The sequence below is a fragment of the Pleurodeles waltl genome, chromosome 1_1, assembly GCF_031143425.1.
Source record: "Pleurodeles waltl isolate 20211129_DDA chromosome 1_1, aPleWal1.hap1.20221129, whole genome shotgun sequence".
NCBI classification, from domain to species: Eukaryota; Metazoa; Chordata; class Amphibia; order Caudata; family Salamandridae; genus Pleurodeles; species Pleurodeles waltl.
In genome coordinates, this window is record NC_090436.1 from 773,922,138 (window position 1) to 773,940,980 (window position 18,843).

Consider the following 18,843-nt stretch of genomic DNA (forward strand, 5'->3'; position numbering starts at 1 on the left):
ATTTAAGGATCTTGCTCCTTTACTCTTTCTCCTGGGACATTACCATGAGAGCAAAGGGGATTGGAGTATATGGTTCTGCATCTGACTGCAACACTGCTGGCCTCCTCCCTGCTACTCCATAGACTCACTTTTTCCAAGAAAACAGCTGTTCCTTAAGGGTTAATGCTGACCTTGTGGTGTGACTGCCTGAATGCAAATGGAGGGGTCAGTGATGAGACAGAGCTACAGAAGAAATACACCTTTTCAGCAGACTTTAAAGCTTGATGGTGGCAAAGATCTATTCTTAGAGAGAAGTAATATAAAGGTGCTATAAGCTGAGTTCTGGAGAGTGTACTTTTAATGCACACGTAAAAATGTTTGCACTAGGTACAGGCTCGTTACTGATTACTAGAATATATTTATTGAAAGCATGTTTTATTTAAACACTAGTTAATTTTGAAGAAGCCTAGCTTGTAATGCATGTAATACTATTTAAAATAACGATTTGCATATTCACAGTGTTTTCTGTCACAAGTTGGGACCACATAAAATACAGAATATTTTGTTCTTTTTAGTCATGTCTCCACCCCGCCACCACACTCAATCAGCCTGGATTAAAGATACCACACTTTCTTATGTAATTTGAGTTCTACAAGTAAATGAAGACAGCCTGGAACAGTGACAAATAAACAAGGTCAGCTTTCAGGCTATCTTCACCTACAAGTATTTGCACAGGCACTTCCGCCCAAATGGGAATACAACCACTGACCCCTACGGGTGAGCACCCCATAGTTCTATCAAGACCCTCACATCAAAGGAAATGCACATTCACACTTTGCACGCCAGCACCCAACACCACAACTGCTCCTGGTTTACCTGATCACTTTGACCTACCAATAAAGTCTTCTGGAAGACCAGTGGTTGATGCCTGGCTTCAATTACTTCATGTACAGATTCCCATCTCCCCCACCCGCATGCTGAATTGTTCTCCTCCATGTTACATCAAATCTGACCAGTGCTATGTTTGGCTAATTTGTTTCTCCTGCATCTGCCTTTCTACTCTGGATAGCAGTCTCCTGAATATATCAATGAGAGCTGCTCTATTCCATGTATAATTTGATCAATAGAACATTAGAAGAGCCCATTGAACAGCCCCAAAGTGCACATAAGTCTTGGAATTTATATCTTCTTTGCTATTGTACAACAAGGTCTTTTTTTCTCAACTGCTTTCCAAAGTTTAATGAATGTAATGAAGAGTTTGATTTATTAAAAAGATTTAATAAATATAAATATGAAGGAAGAAGGACCTCACTAAAGACAAGAGCTTCAGGTTGATCCGGTTCAAATCTCCTCTGACACAATTTATTTAAGGAACTTGGAAACCCCAGTGCATGTGGTCTGGTCATTCTGAAACCTGGAATTAAATTGGGTGGGGACAACGCCCAGTGCTTAACAAATTAGTAAAAAAGCAAAATAAAGGTATCAAAAATGCAAATGGGGATCCTTTTCCTAAAATGGTGGTTGCAATCACAGGCAAGCAGAGTAAGAACTAGCTACAAAAGTTTTAACCCAAGAGTTGGGGAAATCACAGTACCGTTTTACCACACATCATGAGATAAGGGCGCCCAGACTAAAATAGTGCCCTGCCCAACTGTTAAGATTCTTGGATGAAAAAACATAATGGACATCATATGGTGGAGTGCCGCTTTGGTCCCATTGAGGTCATCAACAGCAGTCACCATCACTCTGCACTTCACATTCCAGGTGACTCTGGCTTCCAATTATTTGGGCTGAACGTGTAAAGTCTGATCACAAAACTATTTCTTTACAAGAAAAGGGAGAGCTGCTGCAGACAAGAAATATCTGCTATTCAGTGTTGTAGGTGAAGAATTCTTCAATATACTGAAGACCTTTCCCACAGAAAGTTGAAATGCGGATTATGATGATGCCAAAATGAGTCACAACTACATATTAAAACATGCAGATCAATGCTTATTAAAAAACGTTCATCCTCCAACAAGGCAAACGGAGACCTGGCAAATCTTTCATGGCTGTCGACTCGATTCTCAAACTTGAGTCATCTCCGGGGGACAGCTTCCCCTTAAAAACAGTTGGAACCACAATTAGGGTGTTTTAACTGTCAGTTTGCAACTGCAATCGTAGTGACAAATCATTGATACATAACCTTCCAATTTATAAATAGGACTTGGACACCGGTTTCATTCCCTATCTTATTTATTATTTGGAAAAAGTTGACAAAGCATTTTTATGAGTTCGAAAGAATTGTCTTACACACCAAGGGGCTTTTTAAAAAGCCCTTTTGTGGTTGCAAACAGTATGATTTTACAAATCACAGAAATTGAGATGGCAAAAGGGCTTTTTACATCCGGCCCGGTTTTGCTACTTTGTGCATACCTCAAACATGCTTGTGCTATCAAGATCATCATATCAATACACTGTTATAAAATCACAATTCTAAAAAAAAATATAGGTGTTCAAAGAAATTACCTCAAAATCCATCTAAGCAGCTTAACCCATTGGCCACTAACATGTTGTTAGACCTGTCTGCCTTAGGGTGGACTTCCTCTAAGCATTTTGCCTTCATCCCACCTATTTTTGCTGAATACTGTTTTGTTTGCCTAAGGACTCTGTGCACTTTACCGCTGCTAACCAGTGCTAATTCGCTTGTGCTCTCTCTTTTAAACATGGTAAAATTGGCTTACAACTGCTTGGCATACATAATTTACTTATAAGTCCCTTGTAGAGTGGTATACCCTATACTCATGGCATGCAAATTAAGTGCGACTAGTTTGCCTGCAGCACTTGTTGTGCCACCCACTTAAGTAGCTCCTGGAAACATGTCCCAGACCTGCCTCTGTAGCCTGAATGTAATTTTAAACTGCCAATTAGACTTGGCATTATAACCCCCTTGTTAAGCCTTAGATTCTCTTTGTAATGCATTTAAGTAACCCCTAAGGTAGGGCTTAAGTAGCTCATGCATGACATGAGTGCACTATAATTAAAGGATTGGACATGTACTTTTAAGTTTTATGTAGTAGTACTAAAAAACTAATTTAAATGTTTTTTACCATTTTGAGACCTACCTCTTTTGTAGGATGAAATTGTTTTGCATTACTACATTTAATAAGTGCTAATGTTTGATTGGAGCAGGTGATCATTTCATGTGTGGTGTCTGAAAAATTGTAAATAAAAATACTCTTTAATGGTAAAGTTAGATTTTAAGTTACAATTTTGAAAATGCCACTTATAGAATGTTGTCATTTTCCTGCCCTAAACTATTTGGTGCCTGCAGCCTCTTCTGGGTCACATGATTGGGTGTAGTTGGCAGCTGGACTTTGTTTATTCCTCCCAGACAGCCACACAATAGAGGGAGTAGGTATGACTGGATTGGCCATCAACTGGCAGGCAGGGTGTGGAGCTGGGCACAGCCCCACTTGCAACTGAATAGGCTGTGCTCTGCCTTCACACAAAGGACTTGTCACCCCTGCATTGTTCATGAGAGCTGCACTTCACACTACAGCATCCACAGCTCCCAGTGACCACCAACGTGTAGCTCCAATGACTGCCTGCGACGCAAGATATAATCTTTGCACTACAGTGGTGACAATCCACGATACCCAGCCTGCTCTTTGCACTGCATCAAAGGCCATCCACAATGCCCTCCTTGCTTCTCACGGCCCCTTCCACCACAAAGAGATCTGTTGCGCTAAACTCTCTAGATAACTCTTTCAGCTCAATTAACCTGGTGCCTGTATACAACCTGCACTCAATGGTGGCTGGCTCAAACTTGTGACTTTCACATGACTAGATAACCGCAAGCAGCGATTTGTGCTTGTATGGACTTTACTTAACTGAAATGTTTGACATTGCATATTTCTGGTTCTACTTATGGAATTTTTGTAATTTTTGTGTCAAATAATTTATTACATTTTACTCTATTTTTCTAAATTGGTGTGCGATTTCTCTTGTGTTGTGCTTTTACCATATTACTGTTTGTGTTCCACATTAGTAAGTTACACATTGCCCCTAAGAGAAGCCTGACTCTTTTTGTGCCAAGATACAAGATATTTAAGCACAGATTAATTTAGTGAATTGTTTGATTCTCCTTGACAGGGATTGAGCCTATTGCTTGAACAAGGGTCACCCCTTCAACCAACAACCCGTTTCTCACAGAGGTAATCTCCATGACTAAAAATCAACCCACTGGGGGCTTTGAACTGGGAGATCAAGTCTCAGCAATGGTGACATCAGTTGCAGGAACTATTGCCAAGAAAACACTTGATTGTTTGCTTACAGGATCGGAGGGGGAAATAAAAGAACCCTATTTTCTACGTTCACAGATGGTTCCTCAGGAAAGGTGTCATTAGAAAGCTGTGAATCTCACCTTTTCTGCATCCCCCTCCCCTCGCAGACAGCATGATGTGATTAGAGAAACTCACAATTGCCTGGAACTTGCACTGAACACTAGGGAACATAATGGTTACGTGGTCCGGGAGGACACCTTAGCCTCCACCAAAAGAAATGTGTAACATGTTGGTCACCTTTCTTTTGGATCACTGAAGAGTGACAATCTGTTGATTAGAGTATTCTTTGTGATCATGAGGAAAGTTAAGCCATTGCAACAACTGGAGGCATTCTTGGGGCTATTTATTTTATTTATTTATTTTTATTTGTAAGAATATGCTAGCAGTGATCAAAGTGACAAATGAAAAGTATAACAACTGTGATCCTGAGTACCATGGAGGTGGGCTCAATGAATTGTCTAAAAGGAACAAAGCATTCTGTACTCATTTGGTGCAGACATTTTTTTTTTTTTAAACAACTTTAGGTAAAGGTATCCAGTTTCTGACAGTCTCTCACACGTTCATGACAAATTATTTTTATGTGAATAAGCAAGGCTGCATTGTACACAGTATCATTCAACCAGCATAGTATTTCACAACTGTTAAATTCAGATAGATTTTGGAAAACCTATGAGTTCCTGCAATCACTGTTCACGCCCCAGTAGACTCATAATGAGAGAACTACAATCTGACAATCCTGATAAGGATGGGTAGACCCAGGCCACCTATGGGGTTTGGTGGAGTGGAGGGATTAGATTAGCCTCCTTACCAAGCCATTTTTTCTAACATGTCAAGAAGGGTGTCATTTTCTTTTCCAATGTGGCCATTCAATCTCCAAGGATCGCTGGTAGTCTCTCCATAACATATAATTTCCATATCTTGCCCTACTATAATGCCATTGTAGAAGATTCCATGCACTACAGTGAGTCGAGCTACTGGCAGTTCTGTTATCAGTTTCCTATCGAGTGCTGGCTAACGGTACAGGCCCTCATTGTCAACAAGTCTCAGTAATGAGGTAAGAGGGTTTGTAGTTAACCTAATGTTGATGAGTCCTTAATGAATAAGAGAACTTCTCTCCAAAAAGTCTAAATTTATTTGCATTCAGACCACCTATATATGTAAGAGCTCCTAAATCTACAACCTCTGCAACATATATTTGTTCCCCATTGTATCACTCTTAGCTTACAGGTGTCAAGTACTACCTTTGCATGACCTTATATGCATATTGGATACAAATGGAAGACTTCACCACTATCATATTCGCTGTCCTCTGACCACTTTTTGTATATGTTACATTTTTGTAATAGGATGTTTTTATGAAATGTCCTATATAACTGGAATCTGGCCATGCCATATCCCTGTCTAGATATAGTTTATCTCACTGTAATCTCCCTCCTCCTTCTTTCCCTCATTAACAGTTGTCTTGTCCAATGTAAAATTTGTGTCCGGTGGCAGATATGGCTCTGTGGAAATTGAAACTCCTGCACAGATCCCCATTTACTTTTGAGATTGCCTCCCTCAAACAACTATTCTTTCTGACATACCTGGATCAAAATCTACATTTGCTCCCACTAGAGTCATAGTGGAGGGAAATGAGATGTTTCTAGTTTGAACTGTCCTTTTCCAATAACTTAGTGCTATATTTTAGATGAAATCTACAAGAGAACCCAGAATCTGAGAATTCTTAGGCGCCTCAATAACAAATGTTGTAAGGGTCTCTACATATATCCTTTTCTAACTTGCCCCAAGGTTTTCCTTTTTCTTAATGCTGCATCCACTTTTGTTGCTAGGGTGTATTTCTCAATATCTGGCACACATAAACACCCACCAATCAGAGAGGGACAGGGATCAGTTGAAGGTCCACGTACTGTGCCCCTGTATATAGCTAATAAACAAAGAGTATGCAGTTCCTAATATTACCTCTGGTTAAAACATCATTAGTGTATCCTCAGGGAGATGCAGTCAGTGAACTATTTACTTTCAGATGCAAGGCCGCCCTCACCCAGCAAACTTGGTGGCATGATTAATTATTGGGCAGCTCCCTGTTAGGCCAGTGTTGCAATGCCCAACAGGCCCCTCACAAGGCTCTTTGATGGAGTTATTTTGACTGGGTCACTATAGCAACCCCATAGTGAGGGTGCTAGAGTGGTATGGACTGGAGAAAAAGGGAGTGAAATACTAAAATTAGGTAAGGGCCTCAATTCACTGGTGTATTATAGTAGTGGTCCTTGTTAAGAGATAAAACCAATGTAAAGCTAGAAGGGAAATAATTTGCCTTCTTGTTCTCATAATGCAGTGGCCATTGAAGAATTTATGACATCGGGATATGGACCTCCTTCAGTTGTTTTATCAATAACATTAAAAACCAATATATTATTATCTCTTTTCTGCCTATCTAAAATAAACCTTTTTGCTATGGTGAAATGAGTGCGGGCAATAAATATCTAAACCGTGAAACCAGGATCTTAGTTATGATCTCGGTGTCACTGTTTAAAAGAGAAATTGGTTTATAAGAGACACAAGACTTAATGGTCCATCTGACATCCTCCTGCAATATTGGCTGTTCCATTTCCTCCCTCAATTCAAGAATGATGTTAGGAAACCATATTCCCTCTAAATAATCCTCTTGCAATGAGGGATGACTTAGCCCGTCCCCATATAATGTTGTAAAATGGTATAAAAATATCTTTAATGTCTTTATCCATAGCCATCTTTCCCCCATGAATGAAGTGTCTGGACTCATATTGATGTACATTATAAGCTAGCAATCTATCTGGCTTGTCGCACTTCTCATGATAGGTTTAGTATTTAATACTATGTGGCCGTCTCTTAAGTCAGCAAAGCCTCTAGTTCCTCTCTTGCTCTGCACAACACCCTACAATTCCTTCTTGTACATTTTGTATTATGTTCTAGGTCCAATTGAGATATTTCAATCTCTAAATCCATCTTTTTCAACTGGTCAGCCATTTAAAGGCCATCTGTCATGTGTTGTATACTATTTTCCTTTTATACTACATTAGTTGCATCACATGAAATTGACAAAGACAAACCCTCAGTTTCATTTTCTTAGAAATAGTTTTCTACTGTCTTTCTGATGCATGCCCTAAGGACAGGGTTGTAGAGTGCCAACTCATTCATCCTCCACATCTAGAGGTTGTATGCCGCAAAAGGAAGAACTTCAAGTACTATAGACACCAGGGCATTGTCATATGCCACTTGAGCACCTATTGCTGTGGCCCTCCCTGAGGGAGACAGTGCTGTTGAAACCAGTAAGTAGACTATTATACAGTAGGGTCTATTGACATTGGAATAACAAGTATAGTCCCTTTCTCCCAGGTGGTGCAAAAGCCAAATATCTGGAAGAGTAAAATCTTTGATGCCATTAGCCAACAATGGGGTGATATCTGCCTGATGGCAGGGCCCAATCGATCCTAGTCGGGGTATAGGTCTACATTAAGATCCACTCCTGCTTATTAACACATCTGTCAGAAATTGGGACATATCACAGGAGAAAAAGATTTCCCTGTTATTGTTAGGCCCACAGACCGAAATTAGTGAGTAGATCCTGCCAAAGACACCTCCTTGTATTCCAGTCATTCACCCCTCCTTATCCTTGTAAGCGGTTTCCATCAGAAAGGGAGTATATGTCTTCAGTAGTACTGCAAGCCATTTAGTCTTGGTTGATGTGTTTAAGTGAAATAGTATTGGAAATAAGGAGATCTAAGGCTTCTGATATCACCTGCTAGAAGGCAAGCTTCCTGTAAGAATATTACATCAGCCCTCTTTGCAGCCAATTGATGAGTGGCTTGCGTTTTATTAAGTAGCTTAAACCTTGAACACTGAGAGTCACCATAGTCCAGAATTGCCGTTTTGACCCATTTGGTATTGATATTTTTATTCACTTTGTACCTTTAATTAGAAGTGTCTCATTTTCCTCCATCCTTCCATGCCTGTACCTGCTGACAAAGAGTTTTCTTTTCCCATTTGGGTTATAGGACATTCTACTTCCCTGATTATGGAAAGTGAGCAACAGTCTCATATCATGGACTGATCTCACCTTTTCCCTGGCCAACTTCACAGTTCAATGGAAACAAACTTCTGTCAACATCAATAAGAAGAAAAACATAAATCAACCCCTCCTATGAACTGTAAACAAATAAGTGTACCACATAAAAACACAATATCAGGATAGGATTTTCAAACATTCATTGTTTGAGGACTATCCCTTTCCTCTGAGTAAGGCAAGCCCCTTCGCAGCCAGGTACTTTAGATATGGCTCTTCCGGAGTATCCAATTATCATATGATTAATCAAAACAAAAAAAGATACAAAGAGAGTATTGAGAAGGAAAACTATACCCTCAGATTCCAACTCAGTCACCTCCTCTCACCAAATATGTTTATTATAACTGTGGCTCCAACTCCATTTGATGCCACATACTCTCTGGGTGTATCTCACCAAAGTTCAAACAAACCTGCAAGACTGTATATGAAAACCCACAGAGAGGTGTGATGTATTTAGTTCAAAACTATATGATTAGGGAGCATCAATGTCAGTTTCATTTGGGGGTCATGTTGTCTGTTATTCACTTCAAGCAGTCCTGCTCTTCCATGGTGTTGCTGTCTCCAAGCTGGTCCTCTGTCGTCGGCATTGTAATTGCCATTTTCTTGCTCTCCTTTTATGTTTAGAAAGCTCTACTGCTTACTGACTAGAGGAAATTGAGACTGGTTTGTCATTGATCCTGAAGTGTAGCTTAAACAGATATTCCCATCTGTAAGGGTTCAGCTGGGCTCGCAAGTGACCTGTCACCATTTTCAGAGATTTCCTCTTTGCTAGCTTTTATAGTGGCGACATCTTGAATGAGGGAAACTAATGGGTCCTCAGAACAATATTGGATCAGCTTGTCTGGTCACTTTCATGACTTTTTCCTTTTCTTAAAATAATGAAGATGGGTCAGCAAATCAGGAATCAGTTTATTCTTAAGCTGGTAGGTACTACAAACTCTATGAGTTCTATCAAGTTCATCAAGGAACCTTCCGGGCTCTTAAGGAATGATTGAAACAGGTCTTGCACAAAGTGCTTTAACGTCTGATCTGTGACTGATTCAGGAATGCCCCCGATTCTCGTATTATTTCATCATGACCTGTTTTCGCTATCATCCATCTTGTCAGCTAAAGACTAACATCTTTATTGCAGTTCATCCACTCTTGTTTCTAACATGTCTCTTTTATGTGCTCCTTGAGTTACAGCCACTTGCAATTGCTGTCCTTTCTACTTTTTGATGGTTAGGGTCTATATTAAGGATTGATTTAGCTAACAGTTGCCTGAAGAAGCCCATTTCCTTTCTTAACTTGTCAATGAGGAGATGAATATTACTGTTCATGGCAAGTCCCACCATATCTGCTTAATTACTTGTTTCCTATGTGTTTAACCTTATTGGTATGACCCGTATATATTGATAAATTCCAGAGCTTAATAGTACTTCTCAAAAAGAAGTATTCTTCAACACCATGAAGCTTCAAGCTACTTTCACCCAGCACTTATACTGGCCCTTGAACAGCCTTTCCATTTGAACACTCATTTTTTTCAGATAGCAGGCACCTTGGGGGAGAAGATTTTTTCTTGTTTAGCTTACTGTCCCTCTCCTTCCTTCACACAGTACAACAGACCCACTCCTTCACTTTCAGCCTGTGGCAACTCACAATAGGTAGGCAAAAACCATTCTGGAATGGTTGTTTGATAACAAAAAGTAAGTGCACTTTTTTTGCTGAATTGAAGCCAGGTGTTTTAGTTTTCTATGCTTCATATGATTGAGCTACACTAAGAAGCATTTACATAGAACTTACAAATAAATGTATTTCTAATCAAATGAACAACTTTTAGCAACCTTATTGCAAAGAAAGACTTAACCCAGAGATTTGAGAGAAGAGAAAGAAAGCAAGAAAGTAAGAAGGGCAAACAACTGTAACATCTTAAATGTTTCTGCCCTTACAGTAGGGATAGATCTTAGGTGAGAATTGTGTTTGCTTACATCCTGTGACGCTAGCTCACATCTGATTTGCATTATAAAGCTTGTCCTTTTAAGAAAATAACCCAATTGACCATCTAGACAAAATGAGACAAATGTGCATCTACAATCAGGCGATTGGGAAGGCAAAAAGCACATTTTGCGCTAATAAAATTTGTCAAGTCAAGAATACATTATAAGTTTGAAAGTGTTTGTCGGTTTTTAATAGCCACTTCTTCTTGTCTCGCAATCCTAAACTGTCTACAATTGCATAGCATAAGTGAGTCTGACTAACAGAAAAAATAGCAAATCCTGATCCTCTGACTGATTTATTATTCTAAATACAAAATGTGTAGGTATGCAAGCAACTTATGACTGCAAACACTTCAATGAATGAGGCCCTAAGAGACGCTGTTCTGATTAAGTTCAAGAAGCACGGGCCAGTTATAGGGACAAATACAATCAATAAAAGATTCAGAAGACAGTAGTATGTTGATGTGAGTTTGAGGGTCAAGACATGAATCAAGTCATATGTTTCTCAGAATCATACATTTGAAACGTGCTCACAACCTAGCAGTGGCTCGTCCTTTAGGGTAGAGGGTATCTCCCTCCCACCCTTTCTGGCAGACATGAAGAGTGTCTGTCAGGCTGACCCGATCAGGGAGCCAGGCACCATGCATACCCTGAAGTTTCAGGCACCTGGCTGTAGGTGTGACCTCCACTGTAGGCGTGACCTCCTTGGAGTACCTCTCCTTCATGACGAGGGGGAGTATCAGTGATAGTCTCGGACCTAGATGCTTCCGTTTTAATCACTGAAGTGCCCAGGGTGGGTATCAAGGGCAACTCGTCACAGAGCGGGGCAGGGTCAGCAATTCTTATGCACCCCATCCCACTCTATAACGAGTAAGGGACTGCCTCCTCCTCTTACCAGCTAACCTAAGGTAAGCCAATGAGATGATGTGGCAGTCCCAATACTGCAGGAACCTTGGAGGGTGAGATTACTGTTGCAGCTGGTAAATTGTTTTTATTTTTTAATGTGTGTGTGTATGAATGTATGTGTCTGTGAGTGTGTGCTGGGAATGGGTATGTGTGTTCTTGTAAATGGTGGGTGTACACGTGCACGCATGTGAATGCACAGGTGTGAGTGAGTGTGCATCTAAATGGGTGTGTGCATTGTAGCCTTCCTACTCAAATTATCGACCATCACTGACTCAACCTCAGGGTTTTCTGCTGTTTAAACATTTTGTTCAAGTGAGTATTATCTCATTTTAAAATATAATTTTTCTTGAAGCCTGAGTGGTGCTTAAACCAACGAAAAGACAGAAGCAGCAATAAAATGCAATGCTGCTGTGGATAATCCAATTTGAACTGCACCATATGAACAGCACCAAAACAACCTAAGGACTTAATGTCCCGTTCCCAATTTGTATTGCAGATACTATTTTTGTGCAGCATGTGGACTAATCCATTTCGATGCAAGCATGAAATTCGGGATGATTTACAGAATCCCAGACCCATTAATTCCGAAATGACAGCCCTTGTCTCTAGAAAGAACGGGATTTGTCATTTTAAACAATGGCAATATATGCATAACAGCGATCGCAAACCACTTGCACACGTCACTCTGAATCGCCAGGAAGGCAGACGTCCATTCATGAACACTTATTCCTATTCGATTCGGAATGAGCTGCAATGTAGAAATTAGGAGTCGCAAATCTTATTGCAATTTCCTTTCTGTGTATTGCTAATATCATTTTGTATTATTAAACCCGGGTCTTTTTAAACAGAAGATGCTTCGTGGGAGCAAAAAACTGTTTGGACATGAGAGTCCTGTGATGTACTGGTGAATTTTCCTGTTTAAGTACACAAGTAAGCACGAAAATAAAACATACACGTGATCTGAGGTAGATGGGACTACAGGCGTAGATGTCGTTGGAATAAACCGAGCTTCAAGGGATGGGCTGCTGGTGGTATTCGGCGACAAATTGAACCGGACCTATAAAAAAAAAGAGTAAAAATACAATGAAACAAATTACACAGTTAGAAGAATAAAACCACTTGAACAATGTTCTATGTCTGGGGTTCCCAACATTTTGACTTCTGTGGACCCCCACTTTTTCATTACTGTAGCCATGGGACTCCCACTAAATCTTTGTTGGAATCCAGGGACCCCTCACTGAGTCATTACTGAAAGCTGTGGACCTAATTTGTTAATATTATTGATTTTTCTAAGCAGTCGCTGACCACTTGAGGAGGCTACGCGGTCCCCCAGGGGGTCCCATGGTCCCACAGTTTGGGAAACACTGTTCCAAGGACGGCCATCTAGACTTCTGCTTGCAAACGAGCTCACATACACCAACAATGCAATACAAACAGACCTTCAACACAAACAAATATACTGCCATGGTTTTGTAAAGTGAATATCAGACTTGCTGTCCTTCATATTGCCAGGTTAGTCACTGAAGTTCCACCAGTTGCGTTGTTCCTTTGCAGACTGTACTTAGTTGTATCCCGGTTCGTTAGTCAACCTGTCTTGGGGAACAGTTCATGAAGGAAACGTGACTAATCGAACGATCACAATAACTACTTGGAGCAACAAGGGATACAGGATTATACCTCCCGCACTGAAATTCACTGGGCTATGAATTCTAGAGTAGTTATACTGGATTGTGGGGAATCTTGCCCTTCATGTTTCTATAGCACGTATTTGTACTTAGTAGCTCCTCCTCTCTAAAAAGAACGCCTTTTGTACTCACTAATACCATCTGTTTCACTTTCCTTGCCTGGGGCCTGTGTTCTTTATTCTCCTGCTTTCCATTTCTGCAGTTTTAAAACTGTCTATTTTATTTGCAATCCCTTTTATTGCAATGCTGATGGTCTTGTTCCATCTTAGCACCCCTTGTTAGTTTTGTAATTAATGTCACATGTAAGGAGGCCGTTTCTACGTTTGAGAACCGACCACACACTGTAACATCATATGACAGTCTGAGGATAACGGTATTACAATGAATTACTGTCCACTACTTTTAATGCGGATTGAAAATGCTGGTGCACTAGTGAGCTAGTGTGTCACAATATGTGTGGTACACAAATGGCCCCTTCAGCCATCTTCTCCTCTAGCGCCAAGAAACACATATCAGATATCAATGCACTGGCCAGGTGGTGTGCTAGGTTACTGTCAGCATGGACTCACCACTACCGTTTTGCAGATAATGCACACACTACAGTTTAGCTACTGAAAACAACTATGCTGCCCAGGTGCTTTATCGTGGCTCAAGAAAAAAACCCAAAAAGCTTTTGCCCGACCAAAATGCAAGGTGTGTGTCACTGTGTAAAAACAGATTTTAATCTGTTAAGTGAGAGTTTACTTTATCAATGTAGGACAGCATGCTATTGTGCACCGCATGTCGGGAGCTAATAGCGTTTTCCAGGTATGAAATGCCACACCCGATTATTCAGATACATCACTCAGTGATTGACTGTGGTGGTTACATAATAGTATTTTAGTCCAAACCCAGATATTAAATGAGTTGGCAATCTGATAACACACTGAAAATCAGATAAAATAGGTTGTAACCTTAAAACAAGGTATCTTAAAAAACATGCAGGGAAACCAAACATTTCAAGGACCAGTTATTTCTCATCCAGCTCTGCCAATAATAACGAGTAATGCTTTCCGTTTTAATGACTTCGAATTGGGCAGTTCGGCCTACAAATGTCTCTTCACGCCAGGAATGAGGTCAAGACTAAACTACAATTAAGCAGAATCATTCTCTTTTCCAGTACTCTGGTGCCCACGACATCTTCTCCAGAGATGCGCGATATTCTTAGTCCGCGATTATTGGACAGGACAGGTGTACAGTACATGAGCGTCTGAGAACAGAACACATAGCACTCGGACTACAAAAAGCAAGAATGTGCAACTGTGGACTTAACTCGTCATTTGGTGTCATGTTGTAGAAATGCCCCCAATCAAAATATTAGACCCATGTAATATGAAATATTTCAGACATGAATACAACCATTATCAACTGGTCAACAAAGTTCTGCTGTGCGAGTCAACACCGGCTGCCCCTTACAGAGAAGTAACTACCCTCACGTTCAAATTTGAGGGTGATGGGGGCTTGTACTGGATCATTGGTAGTAAAATACAAATGTTAAAAGCACAATGGTACATCTTTAGCATTTTGCAAATATTTTGATTCACCAAAACAAAACATGACAGTGTGAGAAAATATGAAACAAAATGATCATGCCTGTTGGCGGAATCTGGCAGACCTGGTGCCCAGCGATGGCCCATTCATTCTGAGTGAAGGAGCAAAGTGCTTTGAGTAATCTGATGCAAGAGCAGAGCCAGCAGGCTGGGAGCTTGCAGGGGTAAAGCAAGCTTCAGGACAGGGCAGAAAAGAAGGCTGAAAAACAAGGATAGCATCCGTTTATACAGCGAAAAAGAGTAGACAGAATACAGCTTAAAACTCTCATTCTTAAGTACCACTACACGTGCAGGGTGAACTCCTGCACTTGATCAGCATCTGGGTTGAAACTGACAAGGATGGATTTAGTGCCATCTAGGTCAAAGGTGCCAATCATCCCTACCATTACCCGGATTTCCTTGCTGGGTTTGGAATTTTCTGGGGTTTCCGCTTTGCACCCCTTGGGACATCGAAGACACTCCATAATTACAATTATGCTTCAAATAAATGTCATTTCACGCGGGCAGACGCTGATCTATTGACTATCAGGTGCTGCCAGATTTGGATTCGATTTGTACATATGCATTATTGTTGCTAAGCTAAGGAAATAATGGGTGCATGTATGCCTAGCAGAGGAAAAGACTGTGGTATAAAATTGGTTCACACGCGTAAATGGCACTGAAGTAGCACTGCATGTGGATGACCTTCCCTTCCCTCTTAAAGCTGGATTGACACTTTATTCACTACATCTTGAGGTATATGAAGCACATCCACATTTCAAAGAGCTGTTTTTTCCTTAAGTTGCATTTCCTGATTGACATTTAACACGTAGAGCATACATCAAACTAGGAGATTTTGAAAAGATCCTCATCAGAGGAGCGCCCGCAGCTTTTTTTTTTAAAGATTGTTAAGTAATTAGAAAAAACATGAACGATACATCGAGCCCAAGAGGAACCAAACGAACAGTGAAACATTTCTATGACGTCAATAGACTTAGATGTTCCAGGGCTTTGAAATCCGGGACCAAGATCTTTAGCCCGCCGAGGAAATGCCTGGTTGAATAAAGGTCTGTCTGGCACTAGCTAGTCTGTGGGAGGTGAGTCCCATTGGTGGTGTGAAACTGCAACTTTGGGAGGGAAGTGAGAGAGCTGTCAGTAGTGTCATACTTCTATTGACAGGAGTGTGAGAGTGCGTCTACTAGAGTGTGATTGCTACTTTGATTGATATGGTAGGTCTGTTGGTGGATGAAGACTGCTGGTATGTTACAGGTAGTGTATGACTGGTACTCTGTCAGGCACGTGAGGCGTCTTCAGCATTTCGGATGCTTCACTTTTCTACAATAAGGACTTTAGAAGTTCCCCTTTGTGTTTTCATTGAGGTTGAGTGAAGACATGCTATGTACTCTTTCTAGTGATACTCTGCCTCTCTAAAGGCTGCCAAAGATTTTTGCAGGAGGAGGACACAGACAGTCCATTTGTTTACTTTCAAGAACCACTGCCCATAGACAGCTGGCAGGCTACGCTCACTAACCCACTACTTTCACCTCCTTCGCAGATAACCGACTCCCACATGCATCAAAGAGTACTGCATCGATGCATCACAGCACAGCATAGATGCCATCTACCACTCTATTCACCTACTGGGAGTAAAGGGCAGAGTTTAAACTATTACATAGCATGATAACAGCTGAGTGAGAGACAGGGACACACTGCAACATGCACCACCTATGACCTTCTCCAGTTGTTGCAGTGTCATGTTTGAACGTGACAGTCATCTTAGTAGTAGTGACACTACAGCACATCATGCTGTGTTGCACCGGCTCTACTGCTGCTGACAAATGTGGCATGATATGCTAGTGCTGTTTGTTCAGTAGTGAACAGCCTTATAACTGTTGGAGCTTGGAGATCTGAACAGGTTTCCTCTGGGGCTGGGGATAACAATTCCTTTGCAGTGCATGTGGGATCTGGTTTCATGGGTCGGGGTGGGGCACTAGTTACTGGCCTCTAATTATGATAACTAGAGGCTTTAACTTCTGGTGTCCTGGGGTCACCTCAATAGTCTACCCAAAATCAGCACCGACTACACCCCTGTAGCACGTGACCCTCAGGGGCGCAACAAAAATCAGTCAAACTGTTTCTGAACGCAGTGGCATGGGTTAGAAACTCTGCTGTTAAAGAACAGGATGAAAAGAAATACATTCATGTTTAGTCTATACGTTTACTTTGATAAAGAAAAGGTATTTTAATTCACAAACACCTCTTCACTAAACATTACATTATAAAGGTACACTGTGAAAACCAGATCTCTGTAGCCCCCCTTAAACTAGTGATTGCTGTAAGAAGGAAGCTCCATCTGAATGGAAAGCCCTTTCCTACTCTATTTGTCAGAGTTAATCCCCTTCCAGCTGCATTCATCTGATAGTTCACAATATCAAACTCCTTCCTGTGGAATTTTCACGTTGGAAAGTCAATTGCTACCCTGACATGGGATCTGCATTAACAATATCTCACTGATCTATGAGCAGTGAAACAACTTCAGAAGTGGGCTAACCACTGCTGCCCAAATACTAAGGTAGGAATTGAGTGCAAGAAAATTGGATTGCTGGTTGACTGGTGTGAGGCTTGGTCAAGTAGCAACCACAATCCTTGTCAAGGTAAGGCTCAATCAAACCCCAAATTAACCTATGATACATGCCCTGGTAGCTTGGCATAGACCAGACAGGCTTAGTTTAGAGGCAGTGTGTACAGTATTTGTACAACACTTCAAACAGTAAAGCAGCAAAAAAACCACACAAAAATATCCCACACCAGGTTAGAAAACTAGTGCAATCTTTAATAAATAAAACAAGTCAAAAACGACAAAAATCCAATCAGGAGGACCAGAGTTACAATTTTTATAAGAATAAAGTGAAAAAATACCACCTAAATGCAGAAAGCGCAAACTACGGCTATTTGTTTGCACTGGACTGGGTCAAATTCAAAAGTTCAAACTGACTGCGATTGTAGTGAAAATAAGTATGTTTGACCACTGACTTTGTGTTTCACCACTGTGCATATTAGTTGTTCAATGTTCACCAGTTGCAGATTACATTTTGTATTCAGTTTAGCTGCCTACTGGCTTTACAGTGGCATTAGACATTGCAGTTGATACATTGCAGATGAGCTGTGTTTACCACATGGTAAACGAAGCTTGTGTTCTTTGTATTTTCTCTTACCGAACACAATAGCATGATAAGGAAGCGCACATTTTGTGTTTTTCTTTAGTGCAGGGAAGAATTTGGCCTTGGAAGAGGGAGTCTTGATATCTTGGCCAATTTTCAACGTTGTTTCTTCCAACTCTGACCTACAGTAGCCAGCATGTTTTGAATATTTACATCTGAGAGGGAAGGGCCTTTCAGAAGGCTTTTTTTTCCAAGATTATTTAAGCAATAAAAGGTGTCTCTGGTCGGTAGCAAGGGGAATTTCCGAGATCTCGGTCAGGATTGGACGTCAAATTCCTGACATTTTCCCGAGAGGATGGAAATCTCTTTCTAACAGTTGAACAGGGGTCATCAGCTTGCTGGCATGAGAAAGATGAAGAGCCTTGGCAGACCCTACGGTGATGAATTTTGAGTTTATTCTCTGCTTTGCAATTATGCTATAATATAATCACATATATTTGCTGTGTACATTGCAGTTGAGAATCACTTTGATATATTTTCCTTTCATTGCTGTGACTACTTTTAAACGTATGCCTCCGACTTACTAATCTCCTTTTTCAGGAACCTCGTGGTGAAGTAATAATAAATGTCTTCTTTAAACTAAGAAGTGCATTCCAGAGATTTTTGTCAGCTCTGTCATTAGTGAAAGAAAATTTTTTGACGTAGTCGTCAGCCTGAGAGAGGAGTTGGAATTTGGAAGTGCATGATTTAAAAGTGTAATTTCTTTTTTGTTTAGAGAATTAAAGGAAGCACCACAAACCATGTTTAAAAATGCATGTGAAGTTAAAATGCCTTATGGTGTTGTGACAAACATGTTTTCTTGTTTATCAGGACTTTCTAAGTTTTGGGATGAGTGCTTCGATAAAACAAAAGTGTTTCCATATTTAGAAAAGGTGCTTTTTGAAAGGAATGATGTCCCTTTTGTTCTTGACAGGAGAGTTTGGATACTTTTGTCTGCTTACAGAAAAATAAATGAGAGATGTAAACAGAACATGAAAATAAGAATTTACGTGAGAAAATTAGCCAGAACAAATGATTGCAAGATAAAAATGAAATCTACCAAGCTGTTACAGGAGAATCTGGCTTTTCACATTCCAGTAAT

At 40.5% G+C, this 18,843-nt stretch overlaps 1 protein-coding gene across 1 annotated transcript in view; it reads right to left on the reverse strand.

The window, feature by feature from the left end:
* Positions 1 to 18,843, reverse strand: part of LOC138287290 (spindle assembly abnormal protein 6 homolog) — a 248,489-nt gene that overhangs the window by 30,675 nt on the left and 198,971 nt on the right. Inside the window, exon 14 of the mRNA XM_069227650.1 lies at positions 12,242 to 12,345. Within this exon, the coding sequence (XP_069083751.1) occupies positions 12,242 to 12,345 (104 nt within the window). The remainder of the gene's footprint in view (positions 1 to 12,241; positions 12,346 to 18,843) is intronic.